Source organism: Gouania willdenowi, chromosome 5, assembly GCF_900634775.1.
Source record: "Gouania willdenowi chromosome 5, fGouWil2.1, whole genome shotgun sequence".
NCBI lineage: Eukaryota > Metazoa > Chordata > Actinopteri > Blenniiformes > Gobiesocidae > Gouania > Gouania willdenowi.
In genome coordinates, this window is record NC_041048.1 from 21,265,896 (window position 1) to 21,284,268 (window position 18,373).

The 18,373-nt window shown below is 40.3% G+C and overlaps 2 protein-coding genes across 9 annotated transcripts in view; one reads left to right on the top strand and one right to left on the bottom strand.

The window, feature by feature from the left end:
• Positions 1 to 13,197, top strand: part of scn8ab (sodium channel, voltage gated, type VIII, alpha subunit b) — a 73,537-nt gene extending 60,340 nt beyond the window's left edge. For all 8 annotated transcript variants that reach the window (XM_028446515.1, XM_028446517.1, XM_028446512.1 and 5 more), the window contains 6 exons: positions 1,715 to 1,999; positions 2,076 to 2,129; positions 2,811 to 2,948; positions 4,519 to 4,623; positions 4,730 to 5,000; positions 8,147 to 13,197. In XM_028446515.1, coding sequence (XP_028302316.1) covers positions 1,715 to 1,999; positions 2,076 to 2,129; positions 2,811 to 2,948; positions 4,519 to 4,623; positions 4,730 to 5,000; positions 8,147 to 9,309 — 2,016 coding nt within the window. In that variant the 3' untranslated portion in view covers positions 9,310 to 13,197. The remainder of the gene's footprint in view (positions 1 to 1,714; positions 2,000 to 2,075; positions 2,130 to 2,810; positions 2,949 to 4,518; positions 4,624 to 4,729; positions 5,001 to 8,146) is intronic.
• A 1,618-nt stretch (positions 13,198 to 14,815) lies between these two features.
• Positions 14,816 to 17,019, bottom strand: LOC114463190 (E3 ubiquitin-protein ligase TRIM16-like). The gene has a single exon (XM_028446546.1). It carries the CDS (start codon positions 16,961 to 16,963, stop codon positions 15,296 to 15,298), a length of 1,668 nt encoding a protein of 555 aa, XP_028302347.1. The 5' UTR covers positions 16,964 to 17,019; the 3' UTR covers positions 14,816 to 15,295.
• Between the last annotated feature and the right edge of the window lie 1,354 nt (positions 17,020 to 18,373).

An 18,373-nucleotide genomic window follows, 5' to 3' on the forward strand; every position in this document is an offset into this window, starting at 1 on the left:
CTGCTGCTCCTGGGTTCACCTCGGAGCGGATTGAAAACGTAATGTGTGCAAATGTTTCTGCATATTTGCGGTATTTTGTTCCTTTGATGAAATATACACTTTCTCGGTATGGCAAGTTGCAGGAAAAAGGCCGAGTTTGAATGCAACCATGCCTAGACCTCCCTCTACATCCCGACTAGGGTTTGCTTTTTGATCCATGCCAGAGTCTAGTTGCATGCTTACACCTGGTCAAACTAAGCAGATTTAACAGGAAAACAAACCCTAGCATGAATAAAGCAATAGGCTGCTTTCACATAGGGATAGTCCAGAACTCGGCTAGACAGGACGGAGAAAATTCATTATTTGAACACCTTGGTTTACATTTACAATGCACTTTTATAATCGCTCCAAACTGACAGGAAAACCCTGTTCAAGAGCTACTTGTTTTGATGCCGTAACTCAGATCATTAAAGGTGTATTTTGTACAGTTCTTCTGAAACAGATTGCTCAGTATATTTCAGTAAAAGACAAGTGGAAAAACAAGAGAAAATAGCTAATTTTAGAAATGAGTAGGCTAACTTTACCATTGATTTGGGGATGTTCTAGTTAAGCAGCATATTCTCTATTGCTTCACAAGTGTGGGAACCTTTAAACTCGTTTGCATGCAGCACCACGCAGCAAAGGTGGGAAATGTTGCTGCTCCTAATATCCGTGGTAAAGCTAATTGACTATACCTTTTCTAGCCCTGCGCTCACCTTTTTTGAGTGCAGGGAAATATTTGTGGCCTAGACCCTTGTATTTCAGTTATTTTCTCACACATCTTTCTGGCTGATTGACTTTTCCCGTCCCACTGCTCCTTTCCATGGAGTAAAGTGACCAGGGTTTGCTCTTTCGGGTGGTTTGTTCTCAAACGTTTAATCAGGTTTGCAGTATTGAAACTGACCGCTTTAGTTCCACCTCTCGAAACTTTCAGATCGCAAACCGCACACGTGGCTGTTACACTCATTGGAGTTTCTATATTGAAATTTTTCCAAATCGCCTACATTTTTCCATGTGTGTAGGGACGGTCTTTTGTTTTTCCGCAACTTGAAATTGCGGCCCCACGATTGGTTCAGAGTGGCAGATCCGGGCCAATAGCAATAGCTTGCCTTGGCATGCACTGAATATGTAACCATACATGCTTGTGCAGGAGTCAGGGCAGCAGGGAGTGAGAGTCAGGAGAGAGAAAAACACAAAGCGCTGCGTTTGAAGTTGTAAAGGTATCGGCGTGTTGATAGTAGTTGCCGGTACCAATACCAGCTTTTAGTGCAGTATCGGTGCCCCTCCCAATATTAGTATCAGTATCGGCACAACAGTATTTTTTTTACTTTAATATCATGGAACAAAGACTGCAAAAGAAATACAAATTGGCATATAAAATGAACTATATACATAAATCTCAAAGGTTTTATCTGTGGGGATTGTGGAAACCTTCAGTATTTGGTTTAATAGATTATTTTATGGGTGTAGGGAAAACCCTAAAACAATCATGCAGACAGCATTAATCTGCATGTACAGCTTGCCTTTATGGTCTTATTAAAAGCTGGATTATAAATTTTTCAACTACAGGGAAACTCTATTAAGGGGTCAGAATGTGCTTTTCCATTGATGCGTGGTTTGCAGTTTTTCTGCTGTTGTCTGAGCAGCTGGTGTGTGCATGCTAAATTAAAGTTTGTTTCCTCACTGCTCTATTCAGGTTGTCGTCAATGCTTTGGTGGGTGCGATTCCCTCCATCATGAATGTGCTGCTGGTGTGTCTCATCTTCTGGCTTATCTTCAGCATCATGGGCGTGAACATGTTTGCTGGAAAGTACTATTATTGTTACAACGAAACAGCCGAGGAGTACTTTCACCCTGATGACGTGAACAACAAAACAGAGTGCTTGGCGCTCATCATCCAAAATTACACAGAAGTCCGATGGAAAAACGTCAAGATTAACTTTGACAATGTCGGTGCTGGATACCTGGCTCTCCTTCAAGTGGTAAGCAGGTTATTTCATCAATCTCTGCCACTACCATATCTACAACTTGATTTCTCACTCACGCCGACTGTTACAGGCCACATTCAAAGGCTGGATGGACATCATGTACGCAGCAATTGATTCTAGAAAGGTAAACAGTTTTCTTTCAAAGTGCAATATTTAGAATCAATGTTTAAGGCGTGAGCATAACCAATCTGGCTAAATATTACGGTACATACATGTAATATGTAATAATTTATCTATGCTGTTGGCTTGACAGCTAATTATTCATATATAGAAGGAGAAATTCCCTCCAAAATGTCAGCAAAGAACAAGAGACCAGACAAAATTCATTATTTTTATCATAAATGGCAACCTCTATTAACATTGCCATTCAACCGCATTTCTGTAATGCAGACCCCAGTTTATATTCAATTCAATGTATAGCGGAAATTACTACAAAGTTATCTCAAAGCGCTATCAAAATATAAAATTCATAATAAGAAGGAAATAACTCAACAAGATCCACATGAGCAAGCCTTTAGCGACAGTGGGAAGAAACAACTCCCTTTAACAGGAAAAAATCTCCAGCAGAACCAGGTTCAGAGTTGTATGTAAAGATATATATGTAATTGTGTTTACATGTGTATATGAGCATTTATTTGTATGTATTTTCTGAACGTCTTTGTTAGGACAAGGTTTCCTCATACCATCGATGTTTGCTTGCAGCTCTGCTGGAGCAACTCTGGCTGTTTTAACTCTGATTTCTCTACTATTGGAGATTGTACTTGAAAAAATATTTGTAATAATTTGTGCTTTTGTCACTGTATAGGTTGAGTCTCAGCCCCTTTACGAGGACAACTTGTACATGTACATCTATTTTGTCATCTTCATCATCTTTGGCTCATTCTTTACCCTGAACCTTTTCATTGGTGTCATCATCGACAACTTTAACCAACAGAAGAAAAAGATGAGTTTTTGTCCTTAATTTCACCTTCTTTGAAAAAACAAAGCTTTGTCTGTGATTGCTTGTTTGTCAAATCCACTTATGAAGTCCGCGGTCTCTCATTTTCTGCTCCGCTCTAATATTTACTAAATACATGAAACCATACCAGTGAAATACTGAGGAAGATGATTGGAGCCACTGGAATATATATTTTTTATATATTTTGGGTAAAGTCAGAAGTCAAACCAAAACCAAAGGCTCATGGTAGAGAATTAACCAACTTAAGAGTTAGTGCTAGAGAGTCAGTGTAGTGATGAAGAAGTGGGCGACAAAACTACATCAAACACCAGAACCTTCAACCCCCAGCCCAGACCCACCCAAGTTGGAGAAGCTGGTCCTAATTCTATGTTTTTAAAATCTATTTTGGTGTGCTAGATGATAAAAATATGGATGGATTAATCTAAAGTGGAGAGGGAGAGGGCCTGGACAGTGGAAAAGGCTCATGGTGGAGTATCTACTTATCCGGGGTGTCCACTGGATACGTCTCTTCTGCGCCACCGCTCCGATCCGGTTTTGCTACGCTGTTCGCCGTCCGGTAATTCCCACCAGTTGCGTTTTGAGTGCGTCACGGTGCAGTCCTGTTGACGTCACAAGACCGAGGAGTTCTCGTGATATGTACTTAATCGCGCAAGAATGCAGTTAAAGGAAGTGTTATAAACTCTTTTTTTTTTTTACATATAGTGAATTACAATGACATATACAATAATAAAGTGCAGCAATATTCACAAACAAGTACAGATACAGACGGGCATTTATGTGGTTAATAGAGCCAGGGAAATAGATTAAATAACATACATAATTAGAAGATAGAGAAAAGAGAGAGAAAGGAGAGGAAAATTAAATTAAATTAAATTAATAAAGATACATAAATAAAGGGGTGATAGGGAAACACATTAACACTTTTCAGACATATATGTATATGTTACATTATTTACTTTCACAACTTTTTTGTTTGTTACATGTTTTAAGGTATTAAAATATAAAGTTTATCTTTTGTTGTTGTTGTCCTAGCCACATTTTTTTTTTTAGCTACAGCCAACAGAGAAGAGATAATATAATGAAATATAATCTGAAGTGTTTTATTTTGAAAAGTAACCGGATGTTTTAATGTTTAGTATGTGCTTAACTTCCTGTTTCACTGTATTTGCTCTGTGTTGAGTTGTTGCGTCGAAATAGAAATAGAAGTCCTGCGTATCTCTTTCTCAGCTTGGTCGGAGCAGATACACATCAACACATAGACAAAAGTGTGAACCTATCAGCTCCGGTGGCGTGGCGGAGACGTAACGCAGCGGACCCGCATCCAGTGGAAATTGGGGGTTAGGATTTAAGGTTAGCGTTTAGGAGTCAGTGTGGGGCCAAAGCAGTGAGCAATTTATTTACACAAGACACTGCATAATATATCAAACTAAAATGGTTATGGCATGAAATCATGAGTAAAACTATGAGTACACATCCTTTCCTTTACTATAATGTTGTTTTTGCACTTCTGTGAGAAACAAGTGATGCGTAACCATGTTTCGTGTTGTCTATTTACTTTGGAGGTCAGGATATCTTCATGACAGAAGAGCAAAAGAAATACTACAATGCTATGAAGAAACTGGGGTCAAAGAAACCTCAAAAACCAATACCCAGACCACAGGTATACATTATTATGCTCTCTTCACAGGATTTTAAAATGAACAAAACACTGAGAATGGGTAAAATTATTTTCTACATGTCCCATATCTTCTCTCACTCCCTCACAGAACAACATCCAGGGGATGGTCTTTGACTTTGTGACCCAGCAGGTCTTCGACATCTCCATCATGATCCTCATCTGTCTCAACATGGTCACTATGATGGTGGAGACTGATGACCAGTCAGACGAGACAGAAGATGTGCTTTATTGGGTCAACTTTTTCTTCATTGTGGTCTTTACTGGCGAGTTCTTACTGAAACTCTTCGCTCTTCGCCACTATTACTTCACCAATGGCTGGAACATATTTGACGTGGTTGTGGTCATCCTTTCAATTGTGGGCAAGTATTTAATTCAATCCTTTGGGCTTAGGGAAAAAGGGAAGCAACAAGATAATCTAGCTCATTTAGTCCTAAAAGATAAGTAATGATTCAGGATTGTAGTGAAGCTGAATTTGGTGCACAAAAGGGGTGCAGACCATCCTGTTTATCCTGGGATTTGCTCTTGCAAACTCATGGGAAATGCAGAATGGCCAAGAAGAATGACCGCACACACAATATGAAATTTTTAAGGTGTTAATGAAAGAAGGGAAAGAACATTATCTTGAGTTACAGCAAATTCATTCAATACTTGGTTTTTCTTTGCCTGAAATAGATATGGGAGGTGCAGGGAAATATGTCTTATTTTCATTACATTTAGATTTTTAAGAATTATGTTTCCTAATGCGATTGAAAGGGGGTTTGGTAAATGATGTCATCGCTCTGTGCATTCAGTCGGTGCACGCACAAGGGATGTCAAGTGGAGTGAACGAACTGTACAGAAACTACTATGTGAAGTACCTCCAACTAAGAACAGGGAAGAATAAAAGTTTCCAAAGGGAATGTGAAGCCTGTTCATTTCAAGAGGGCAACACAAACAAATTTGACACGCCATGACAAAACCAGCAACAAGTTGGCAAGAGAGAAATGTAGAAAAAGGACAAAAACCTTTATTTTCTGACAATATAGTGATTTGGGTTTGGGTCAATAACCGGCACATTGAAGTAAAACACATGGCTACTTGATCATCTATTCTGATTATAAGTCCGGCAAATTCTGCTTTGTTAAGTGTGTGTTTATTGCAGCAAAGTAAATCATCATTGCAGGCACATCACTTCCTTCTAATTTCTTAGACCACAGAAATAATCAATTTAAGACGGTATTCTATTGTTTTGCTTCCTATTCCTGCGTCGCATTGAGTCAAACAAACGGAGAACACATCAGCTCATTTGATAGAGGCGATAGAAGCGGTTCTTAAAGGTTAAACAGTTTCTGAATGGTCAAGCTGTGCTTCAATTCACCTATATATGGAATGGAAAGATATTGACTGGATAAATTTCATTAAGGGCTCTATTCTCCCATGCGTGTAAGTCAAAAAAGCCACGCAGCGGCACTGTTTTTGGCTGCACGCTAGTCTCCCCCTGTACCTAAGTCAGTCGCTGTGCGCCTCCATCCCAGTTACGCACTCTGGGTGGAGCGGCTCTGAAATGTGAGCGTTCCCATTTAAATCTGGCCTTGCGCGCATTCTCCTGTCTGCTTAAGTCGTTTTCCTCTTACTCGCTTCAAACCCTGGAATTAGTGCAGTGCCCCGATAAGCTGAAACATTATATTGCACTAGTAATATGGACTTAGTTACATTTTAAAGCACACAGACTCGTGTGTCGTGGAGCTGCTCTGTGCGCACCCGAGTTGTGCCACAGCTGCTGCTGCTGCTCGATTAATTAAAACAGACGCAGACGTTGCCACAGTGATGTCCAACTATTTTCATGCTTTGTCCAACGTAAAGCCATAGTTTGATCCACTACAGAATAAATAATAAGTGAAACAAGCTGTCATATATGGAGGTTGGTGAAATGTGTACCAGAAATGAATGAATGGATGGATACCGCTCACATCAGCTCCATAAGGCGTTAAACAATTTATATTTAAAACTGCGTATTATGTAGTGTCACAGCAAATTTGCCGTTGACCTCATTTGGTGACATGAATTATGCTCTGTGTTGAATGATGATGTCCAGTCAAAGCTTGATGATTTTTATAAAAAAAAAAGGATTTATTATAAAACTGAATGAAAAGGAGTACAAAAAAAGGTGAGTCCCATCCTGTGGGAAGGAAAGGCGGCCAGGTACTAAGCAGGATGGTCCAAAAGGTCTTGTCCCCGGCTCAGGATATACAGGACTGACTAACAGTTTCACAGCTTAAGCTTTATACTGATATAAGAAAAAGTCCCAACCCTGAAAGAAAGAAAAGGAGGGAGTCAGACGCTCCCAACAGTGGAAACGTTGGAGGATGATGAAGACATGTATATTATGAGGAAGGCCTGCCACTGGTATCTGTCCTTGATAGTGTGTGTGAGTGTGTATCTGCGTGTGAGTTTGAGTTTGGCCTTCAGTAGAGGCTGTGTGTTGCACTGTGGATACAATACAATCTGTATAGCTGTTCAAAAGTGCAAAGAGTAATGCAGTCATCATGTATTAAAACATGACAAATTGTACACATGAACACATTTGATGATATGATGATGAATATAATAATTGCCATCACAGTAGGAAAAGCCAATAGTTCTGTTTCATTGCAAACAGCTCTGTCTCCTCTTAAATCATGACGATCTTCAGTGATTATTTCCTCCCTACAGCTCGTCACGCTTTAGAGCAGGTAATGTATTGGTGACAGGAGATGATGATGATGATGCGCGCTGATCATTTCTGATTGCAGGGATGTAAGGAGTTCATAAAATCAAGCTTTCCACACATACACATTTGGCATTATTAGATAGAAATATGTGTCCGATCCTTACACTGCAGTAATCTGATCAAATCAACCTGTGACATTGTTTATCAGAAGGCATTTCAGACTAAAAGTGCACTTAATAATTCTCACGGATTTCAATTACATTTACAAGCGTTGGGAAAACGCCATGTTCCGGGATTTTTAGACAGCCAAAACAAATGACATCACCGCCTCCTTTCCATCAGACCTCCTCCATTGACAGACTACGTGCTTTTGGCTTCCTTACGCGTGGGGGGCGTGTCAGCAATCTAGATGGGAGAATACGAGCAGGAGAGCAGGTGGGAGTCCAGGTGGGAGACTAGATTCCTAAATGGTTTAACCAGCTATTAACAGCCATTGCTGAATGGTTGGGTTAATGCAAATGCACAGCCTTTGTTTCTGCCCCCTCAGTCTGCAGCTCTTCTTCAACTTCTTCAAATATTACGATTAGGGTTAGGGTTAACCCTTGACGATGTCAATGAGGAGGGCAAAACAAAAAGAAACAATAGATAAAGTCAAGAAAATACAGTACAAAATACATATACATTGATTACATAGAAGAAATGACAAGACATTGAACACAATGTGGTGTATATATAATATTGTAAAGCAAAGAAGTTAGCAGTGTTTTTGTGTTTTAATCTAATATGAATCTTCTTTGTTTCTCTTTAAACCTTTAGGAATGTTTTTGGCAGACCTTATCGAAAAGTACTTTGTCTCACCAACGCTCTTCAGGGTGATTCGTCTGGCTCGTATCGGCCGAATCCTACGTCTCATCAAAGGCGCCAAAGGCATCAGGACTCTGCTGTTTGCCCTGATGATGTCACTGCCTGCTTTGTTTAATATTGGTCTGCTGCTTTTCCTGGTCATGTTCATTTTCTCTATCTTTGGCATGTCTAACTTTGGCTATGTGAAACATGGAGCTGGAATAGATGACATGTACAACTTTGAGACCTTTGGCAACAGCATGATCATCCTTTTTATGATTACTACATCTGCTGGCTGGGACGGCCTGCTGTTACCCATTCTCAACTATCCTCCAGACTGCGACCCTAAGCTGGAGAATGCTGGCACGCCCTCAACAGGAGACTGCGGCAACCCCTCTGTAGGCATCTTCTTCTTTGTAATGTACATCATCATCTCTTTCCTCATCGTGGTCAACATGTACATCGCCATCATTCTGGAGAACTTCAGTGTGGCCACGGAGGAGAGTGCCGACCCTCTGAGCGAGGATGACTTTGAGACCTTTTATGAGATTTGGGAGAAGTTTGATCCTGACGCCTGCCAGTTCATCACTTATGCTAAACTTTCTGACTTTGCTGATGCACTTGAACATCCACTTCGTGTCCCCAAGCCTAACACAATCGAACTGATAGCAATGGACATGCCTATGGTGAGCGGAGACCGCATCCACTGTCTGGACATCCTATTTGCCTTCACCAAACGTGTGCTGGGTGACAGTGGTGAGTTGGACATGCTGAGGCAACAAATGGAGGAGCGGTTTGTGGCAGCCAATCCTTCCAAGGTGTCATATGAGCCCATCACGACCACTCTGAGGCGCAAGCAGGAGGATGTGTCATCCAGAATCATCCAAAGGTCCTACCGCTCCCACCTGTCACGGCGGGGTTTTGTCTGTAAGCGTCGACCTGCCAATAACCAAGTGGAAAATGGAGGTAACAATCAGGAACAAGAAAAGGAGGGCACTCCTTCAACTGCCTCTCTGCCCTCTTATGACAGTGTGACCAAGCCCGACAAGGAGAAGCTGGATGACAACAACGAGGGCAAGGGAGAGAGGAAAGAAAAGGGGAGAAACCAAAAAGACATCAGGGAATCTAAATGCTAGGGCAGTGGAATAATAATCACGATCATAATAATGATTATAATTATGTAACTTCAAGCAAAGTGAGATGAAACACACCCACACAGATGTACAGATTATTTCATTTGCAAGACAGAAAAATAATACTCAATACTTTTGTTTACAGACTTCATTCTAATGACAATTCAGAGGAAAGCAGATTGGTCTGTTATGGCTTAAAGACTCTTGAACTTTAGTCAAACTGAACATATTCAGCATACTGTGTGACATTGTTGTATTTAGACTACTGAGCTTAAGGACAAAACACAGACGAGGAAATGTCTATCACCCACTCACCACTGGTCTACAGACAAGACAAGAGGTGGGAGGAATCCTGCGCCAAGTAGGGAATTCCTGTGGATGATGGTACTATGAAAGCAGAACAAGGATGCTGCTTGGTCTTGAACAAAATACCAGTGAGTATCCTTGTGATGCATGGATGATCAAAGGACACATTCACTTGGTGAGCAAACAGAGTCAAGACTGAGAGAAAGACACAAATCACATGGTGCAAGTACCTATGATGGGTTTGTTTGAGCAGCAAAAATGTAAACAGTTTTGCCCATGTCACCCAACACTTCCACCTGTTTTCTCTTTGTTATACCCACATCAAAATACTTCTTTTTACATGGGCTATCACACCAAATTGGTTAAGGGTCTGTTTATCACGGGGTCAACTTGGGCCAAGGGCTTACATCTACTCAGAAAGATTTCCAAACCAACATATAAGTAATTGTGCTTGTTCAATGCATAGAAATGACTTGCATGATGGCATGTTTTGATCAGAAATCTTGCATGAATTATCATAGTCCACAAGACACTAATACTCAGACCACCATGGTGGCTTATTGAGACACTGTCGAAATTTGAAAATCAGCATAATTTGTCTAATGAAGTGATACCGGGCTCGATCATTTCTAACCGAATCCAAACCTTTCTCTCATCTCTCGACGCATTTGCTTTGAAAATGTTGCCTCTGCATACTAGAAGACGGAAATTTCCTGGTGGTGGGTGAAGAATGTGGGTGAAATCCAAACTTTTCTTCAAATAAATATTTCGGCCGTGTCACGTGTAGAAAAAGTTGTCTGTGTTATGGGACTGAAATGTTTTCAAGGGTGCAGCATTCAGAGCTTATATTTATAGTTTCTATGCAGTTATGTAATGATTCATGCCATCTGCTTTTTCTGTGCGAGCGGGCACTTTTGCAGTCTCAATGCAAACTCTTTTTTTTTTCTTTATGTCTGATGTGTCTCTATTGGTGGTTTGACTATTCTGAAAGGGCTGAGGTGAGTTTTGAATGATACGTTTATATTGTTCATGTGTTGTGTATGTCATTTGTTTTACGTTTGTTTATTTTTCCTTCCCTGGTGTGGTTTCCGAGTGTCATTGTGGTGATTATTTTGCTTTGCATAAAACACAGCAAGACAGAATGTGAAGGAAAATGGTCTCGCGCTGAAACACTTGTCTGGCGCGAGTCACCTCCTGCTTAGAGGTGGAACAGAAACAATATGAATGGGTGATAAGAACATTGTGGGTGAAGAAGCCAAAGAGATCTGCCTTGTTATCCCTTCATTGTCCTTCGTCCATTTAATGGGGTCGGGTGAAGTGCGCCCATCCCACTCTCCACTTTCCTCTGCCGTTATATGACAGAGACGCTAGAAATGTATGCAATGCTTGAAAAATCCATCCTTTTTCTCAGGAGAAATTATAGAAGTTCTACTATGAGCTCTGCAACAAAATGCAAGTGAATGTGACAAGAGTATTTATGGTATTAATTTAGTTTTTTTTTTTTTTTTTTAATCTCACTGCAATGGCTGCTAAATTAGGAGCTGGTTTAGAGCTTTTTCTTTTTGCATATGATGCTTAGGATTTATGGGGCTTGAAGAATCCAGTGAAACAGCAAGATTGTGGTTTCCTATGAGGCTGAGGTTTGTATTAATTTTATTTAAAACCGATGCCAGACTGTAGTTTGTGCTTTATTTCACTAAACAAGATGATAACGATCATACTCGTAGCAAAGACAGAAACAGGAATCACTGTGAGTAGATACGTTTAATGGAACAGGTACTTTGGTTCCTTTCAATGCAGAAGTGGCACACTTGGTGAATCAGTGTTGACAGCAAGTAAGAGTCCTGAGCATCTTGTCGCCCATGTTTGTTCTAACAGCTAGACAGCACGACAAATAGAAAGTCCAACCAGTCCATTGGATGCATTCGTGCAGAACTCTTCCCCTGTGTAGGTATCCGCCCCAGCACGTCTTCCTTCAGCTCCAAGGTCCTCTTGCTGCAAGAGCGTTCGTTTGAACCAAACAAAACTATGAATTATGGGTCATAAAACAACTTCTATCTATTTACGGAGATTTAAATCTAAGAATGAAGTCATCATAAAAGAAAAAAAATTAAATAAAATTTGGGAAAAGTAGCTAAATTTCAGTCCATCGAGCACCATGCACAGATATTTAGGACACTATAAATATTGTAATATATTGTTTTACCAGCATGTGTAGGTTGTGTTTTTTTAATTTGTTTATTTTTTAAATGTTTTGTAAATACAGGGTCACTAAAAAAAAATCTACAGTTAATAATCTAACACTAAATACTATTCATGAATCAAATGCTTTTCATTGCTGACAGCATCTCTCACTTTGCACTGTCACATGTCCTTTGGAGTAAAAAACTTTTTCACAAATGAAGGGAGAAAGCTAAAAAGACAAGTTAAAATGCAAGGATTGAGTGTAATACCTGTATAAATCAATGCGTGTATATATACAGAACAACTGAAATCATACATATTATATATATTCCGCTATATATATATAGTATATATACCAAAACGATGCCTGTAACGCAACTGTTCCCTTCACTCCTTGCATTGAGGTGAAACCAGAACCACAAGGTGTAACGAATAATACCTAATTTCTTGGTGTCGTATATTTGGTGATAAACCGAATTTCTGGCCTTGCCGGTACTGGTGCAGACTTTGTACCAGCATACATTGCATTGGGCCTCACTGGCTAGCTGCTTAGAGCCTGTCTTGGTAAGGAGATTGGACAACCATCATAATTCTTTACTTATTCACACACACTGAGTGATGCAGACACTCTCGGTCCATTCCAGGCACCTACTGGTGAACCAGTGCACCCATCTTTGAGCCCCTGCTAACGTCCTAGGATGTCTTTGCTTGTCGCCACGCTAACCCTCTATGTTTATCCCTTAACATGCTGCTGAAGGTTGAAGTCTAACTTTAGTTTTGCTGCCACTTTTAATAATCTATATCTGATGATTTAAGGGTTAGTTGTCTTAACCGTGTGTGTGTTTGTTTATAGTGCAATATCTCTTAACGGCACGTGCCTTTTTTAGCTATCTATTTAGTCTGCCATTAACATCTGTTGTGAGGATCTTGACACCCATGGGAGTGAATCAAAACGGAGCACGATAGAAACGATGTATTGAGTTTGACGTTAACTTGAAGCCTAAACTGAAAACTCACCACCTAGATTAGACTGTATGGACTAACATCTTGTAAAGTCATGTCGTACAAACGCTCTCTCTGTGTGTTCTGCTGACCGGCTCGCCGCCTGGTTGGATAAGAGCTTGCCTTTGGTCGAACTCTTCTGTTCATTTCCAAATGTTGGTTTATCCACTTGATATGTAAGGCCATTTTTTGTAGCATGTCTGAGATCAATTTCTGTTCTTTGAAAATAGGTTACTTGAGAAAAAATACAACCCTTTTGACTGTCATCACTTGCCAATAGTACAGTCAGAAAGATATGTGTTGCACAACCACATGGGACAATTAAACAAGAAATCAGTAAAAGAATGTCTTAATTTGAGCACGAATCTATTTCCAAACAATAAAGCAGCCTTCAAGTTATCCCTCTGGCTGGTGTCGTTTTTGATGACAAACCACAAACTTCAAATCATGATGTAGAAGGTGGTTCAGTATCAATCAGTTATAGGGAAACAAACCTCACAATATAAAAGATACAGTTGTTAATCTGATGTTGTTATATACACAAGACATTACCCGTATGTCATCTTTTCTGATTTGTTTGGTTCAATAGTACAAAAAACATGACCAACGCGTGTGAAGGGGGAGGTGTGGGTGTGTGTTGGGGGGGGGGCACGCCGTCTGAGGGAGGGTGGAGGGTAAGCAGAGACAGCACTGCAGTGCAGATAGATGAATGCAGTGGCCTGGGCTGAGTCAGCAGTATGTTCCCAACAGGCTCAGACTGTACACTGCACTGTAGCACACCAAATTTCCCCCCAGCCAGAAACAAAGGCAGAGAGAGGCTGGCTGCTGGGTGGAGACGAAGAGTAAATGAGAACAATGAACGCTAAGGTAGAGTAATAAAGAAGAAGAAAATATTCTGTAAAATGTGAATGGGCTGTTTTTGTGTTGTTACAAGCACAACGCTGGTAAGATCTAAAGGGACCCTTGACCCAAATGACAAAGACAGCTCAAATGAAAGAGTGTTGTAGCCTTTAATAGTAGGAATGGGGTGATTTGGAAGCTGCTTATGCAATATACATTAAACACATGCATGTGGAGGGTTGAAAAACTGTGACGTAGTGATTACTTCAAAGAAGAGTTCCAATCATTTAACTCCGAGTGGTTTTATGAGGTTAGAGGCATCTGAGGGTTCCAATGGTAGCGTAAACTCACCTGTTTTAAGGTATCTTCTTTGTTCAGCTGGAAGGCATGCATTGACATGTAGTAAGATGGGATTCAAATGCTGCAAAAGCCAGTATTTTCAAAGTCTCATTTCTTAAGTGCAACATCCAAATGTTCCTGGACTGCTTAGGAATAATGACATAACATCCAAGGAACTGTATATTCAGCGCCGATTGTTAAACTAAACAGCAACTTTTTGCCACATTTAGCAACAAATCACATTTAATAAAACCTATGGGAAATCTAAATCTAAATGTTAAATCTAAATATTACATATAAAATCTAAATGTTAAATCTAAATCTAAATGTTACATCTAAATATAAATCTAAATGTTAAATATAAATCTAAAATTTACATCTAAATAACTATAAAGCAAGGAAGCTCTGTCTGTGCGTGTGTGTCTGTGTCTCAAATATCTCAGCGCATCAGGATCAGACTGACCTGAGACTTTCAACGTGGCTGCTGCTTGGTTCAAGGGTGTGCAACGTCGGATTTGTTTGGACTGCAATGATACCATTCATGATTATTATTATTTCATAAAATTTTCTTAAATGCAGCTTTGCAGAACAGCTCAATGTTAACAGGTAGTCATGGTAACTCAGGTTAAGTTAGACCATGTCAATGTCGACAAAAACACCCCGTAAATATTGACCAGCAGGTCTCCTCAGTGAGCAACGTTGGACAAAAATCCCACGTCTATGTTCAGGTGGACACGTCAGCTGTGAAAGGTGTCAGAGCACGACAAGAACAAGACAAAGTGATTGTATTCATTTTATTGATTACCATAAACTTGTAGATTATTCATTGGGACTAAAAAAGAGCTGATTATTGATGTATTAACCACTCAAAAAAAGATTTGATATCAAACAGAATTAAACCCCAAACGATCCCTCAAACCCTGCTGATACAAAGTAAAGATCTACTTTCTATCTACTAATTGCATAGTTCACATACTACATTTCATTACTTTAATCACAATAAATCCTTACATAGAACATAAACACAACAGTATATTAAACTTAACCTCTTCATATTATTTCACTGCCATCAAAACAACAATTTATTAATACAGCATAATATATTGTTTCTTTCATCTATGTATAATGTAAATATATTTCTGTATATACATTTTCTTATGTTTGTGTGTGTGTGAGAAATCTAATTTCTTTTTAATCTGCATAAATCTAACCATTCTCATTAAACACAAGAATGACATTTTAAAGGGCTCGTGAACTTTTCTTACAACAATATAGTGCACGTGCATATGAATCAATTTTACGCACAGGAATAACCTTTCTATTTAAGTTTACAGAATTCAGCACTATCTCCTGCATCATTAATATAAACTCCAGTAAGGAGTGGCTCAGTGAAGGTGGTGTTAGCTCTGTGGAGGAGAGTCATTGTGTCAGAGACGCTGTAGAAGGACAGAACACCTGCTGTGTGATCCACGTCCACTCCTATTCTGGAGGACTGAGGACCAGAGAATGGAGTGAAGATGTTGTTGTGACTAAATGTATAACAGTTTGGAGAACAGTATAACGTCCATGATTTGTCATTTAATCCAAATCGGCTTTCATTCCCACTCCCTGCTCTGCTGATACTCTTGTATGCGACTGATACTTCAACTCCTCTCCCTCTCAACTCCACCTCCCAGTAACAACGACCAGTCAGACTTTCTCTGCTCAGAACCTGAGTCCTATTGGTGAACCTGTCTGGATGAGCAGGATGAGACTGATCTTTATCCATTGCTGTTACTTTTCTGTTTCCTTCTGATAATCTGAAGTGTTTATGAGCTGTGTTTGGATCCAGAGTGATTTCCTGTGAATACTTTAACAATCCAGCTTTGGTCCTCGGCTCTAATAATAAATCATCCACTCTCTCCACAGTGTGACAGACTTTGGTCCAGTCCTCCATCAGGACTTTGTGGAGATGTTCTCTGAGCTCTGACACAGCTGCTGTCACCTCCTTAAAGCAGCTCCTAGGATCTCTGTGGATGTTGGAGGAGTGTGTGGACACACTGAGCGCTGACAGGGAGTTGTAGCTGAGGACAAACTGGATGTGATCCTCAGTGTGGGAGAGCTGCTGCAGCTCAGCGTCTCTTTTCTTCAACTCACTGATCTCCTGCTCCAGGTTCTCCTGAAGTGCTCGGACTGCACTCACTTCAGTCTGCTGCTTGGATCGGACCTCCTTCTCCAGCTTAGCGCTTCTTCTGTCGAGGAGACGGATCAGCTCAGTGAAGATCTGCTTGCTGTGCTCCACAGTCTGATGAGCAGAGAGGTTGATGGTCTTCTCCTGCTCTTTAAGCAGCTCCACATCTTTCTCTCTGTCCTGGATGTTCTTGTGGATGTCAGCTCGACTCTCCTGCAGCTCTCTCTGTTTCTCAGTCTTTTCTGCTGCAGCTGAAACTGTGTTGTGGTCTTTATGTTCCTCCATGGAGCAGAAAATACAGAAGAACTGCTGATCAGTGCGGCAGAACATCTTCATCACCTCATCATGACGAGAGCAGATCTTCTCTTGGATCTTGTTGGATGGATCCACCAGTTTGTGTCTCTTTAATGCAGCAAATTCATGATGAGGCTGAAGGTGTTCTTCACAATAAGAGGCCACACAGTTCAAACAGGACTTGGAGGCTTTCAGTTTCCTCTCAATGCACACATCACAGGCCACGTCTTCAGCTGCAGCAAATCTTTGATCAACAGGATCATCTTGACATCTGTTCTTCTTCTTTTCCTCTACTAACTCTGCAAACATAATGCTTTTCACCAGATCAGGCCTATCTGTGAACGTCTTCCCACAGTGAGGACAACTGTAGTTGTTCTTCTTCTCCTTCTCTCCATCCCAGAAGCTGCTGATGCACGTCCTGCAGTAACTGTGTCCACAGGGAACGGTCACCGGCTCCTTCAGGAGGTGCAGACAAATGGAACAGGACAAAGTCTTTGTCTGTGGCTCAGCTTGCTGTGCCATTTCACCAGCCTCAGAGTTACTTTCACTTTCTGAAAAACAGTCAAAACGAGTCAACGCCGTCTGTTTACACCCATAAGGAAACTTGAGACTGCAGTGAAAGAAAAGTGCATTCTGGGAAATGTAGTAATACAGAGACAGACAGTGAGGAGGAGGATGAAACAATAAGTTATAAAGTCTGAAGATCAAGTCGATGGTTGGCATTAAAAGCGTCTTTTTATTATTACACTTAATGCACACTGGAAGTTAACACACACACACACACACACACGCACACACACACACACACACACACACACACACACACGTTCTCCCAGAATCCCCTGTGGTTCTCAGTCACTCCTCTACAGCGTGCTCCGACCTGGTTGCTATGACAACATCTCAAGCCAACACAAACAGTGTAAATCGCAGAGGGAGAACAGGTTTTAAGAGCAGAGGTCACGTGATTTGCTGACACACAGAGGAAACTCAGGAACTTTGAAAAGAATGAAGTACTTTGAAGCTGCTCACAAAACTTTTTACAACCAAAATGACAATTTTCAGATGTGTGCTCATCACACACATCTGATCAATCTTATTATTATTTTACTAACAATTGTTTTTGGTTTTATTGTTACTTTAAAGGAGCATGGGGCAGAATGTATAAATCAGACTCCATAGTGGTTATGGTAACTGCAGTCATCCGCATTCTTCTTCTAAAACAACAGTACAATACAATATGTATCACAAAATCCTTTCAAGGCAAAAGGGAGAAATGCGTGTGGCCTCATTCTCTTTGGTTGTGAGCGCTGTATCAACCACAAGCATTAAAAAACTTAAAATTCATGTTTATTTTTCCACAAATCCTGCCCTATGCTCCTTTAAATGTCATTTGGAGACCTTTAAACATTACACCAACAAAAAAGCTGTGAAAACAAAAACACTATGAAAAGAATTCAACTTCTTATCTGTCTTTCTTCTTGTAAGGGAGAGTGTGAGGGATTGCAACTCAGACTCTTTATGGCTGCAGAATCCACTGAACCTATTGAATTACGACCAAAGTAATGAAGAACTACTGTACTGACATAAGCCAGCCACTGGGGGGCAGTGTTGTTCATCTTTGAACGTGTGTTCAAATATTAATGTCTCAAAATAATGTGATGTACAGCTTTTTTTTCAACCTCAGAGGCCAGTGCCACACTTTCCCACTTTGATCTTAGCTTGGCTGACCAGAATTCATTGTTTTTCCTTTGTGTTGTCATTGGAGGCTTTAAAGTTACTTTTCATCAGCAGCTTTCCTAAACGTTATATTTGTGCTTAAAGGTGACTTTAAGAACAGGCTGAGCTAAAATATATTTCAATTTATTGCCACTAAATTAAGATACTGTATAGTAGGAGTAGTTTATAGCAGATAATACAGAATATCACAGCAGG

Bases quoted from the DNA above. Each gene is read 5' to 3' on its own strand.
- LOC114463190 (XM_028446546.1), bottom strand. From the start codon at position 16,963: ATGGCACAGCAAGCTGAGCCACAGACAAAGACTTTGTCCTGTTCCATT.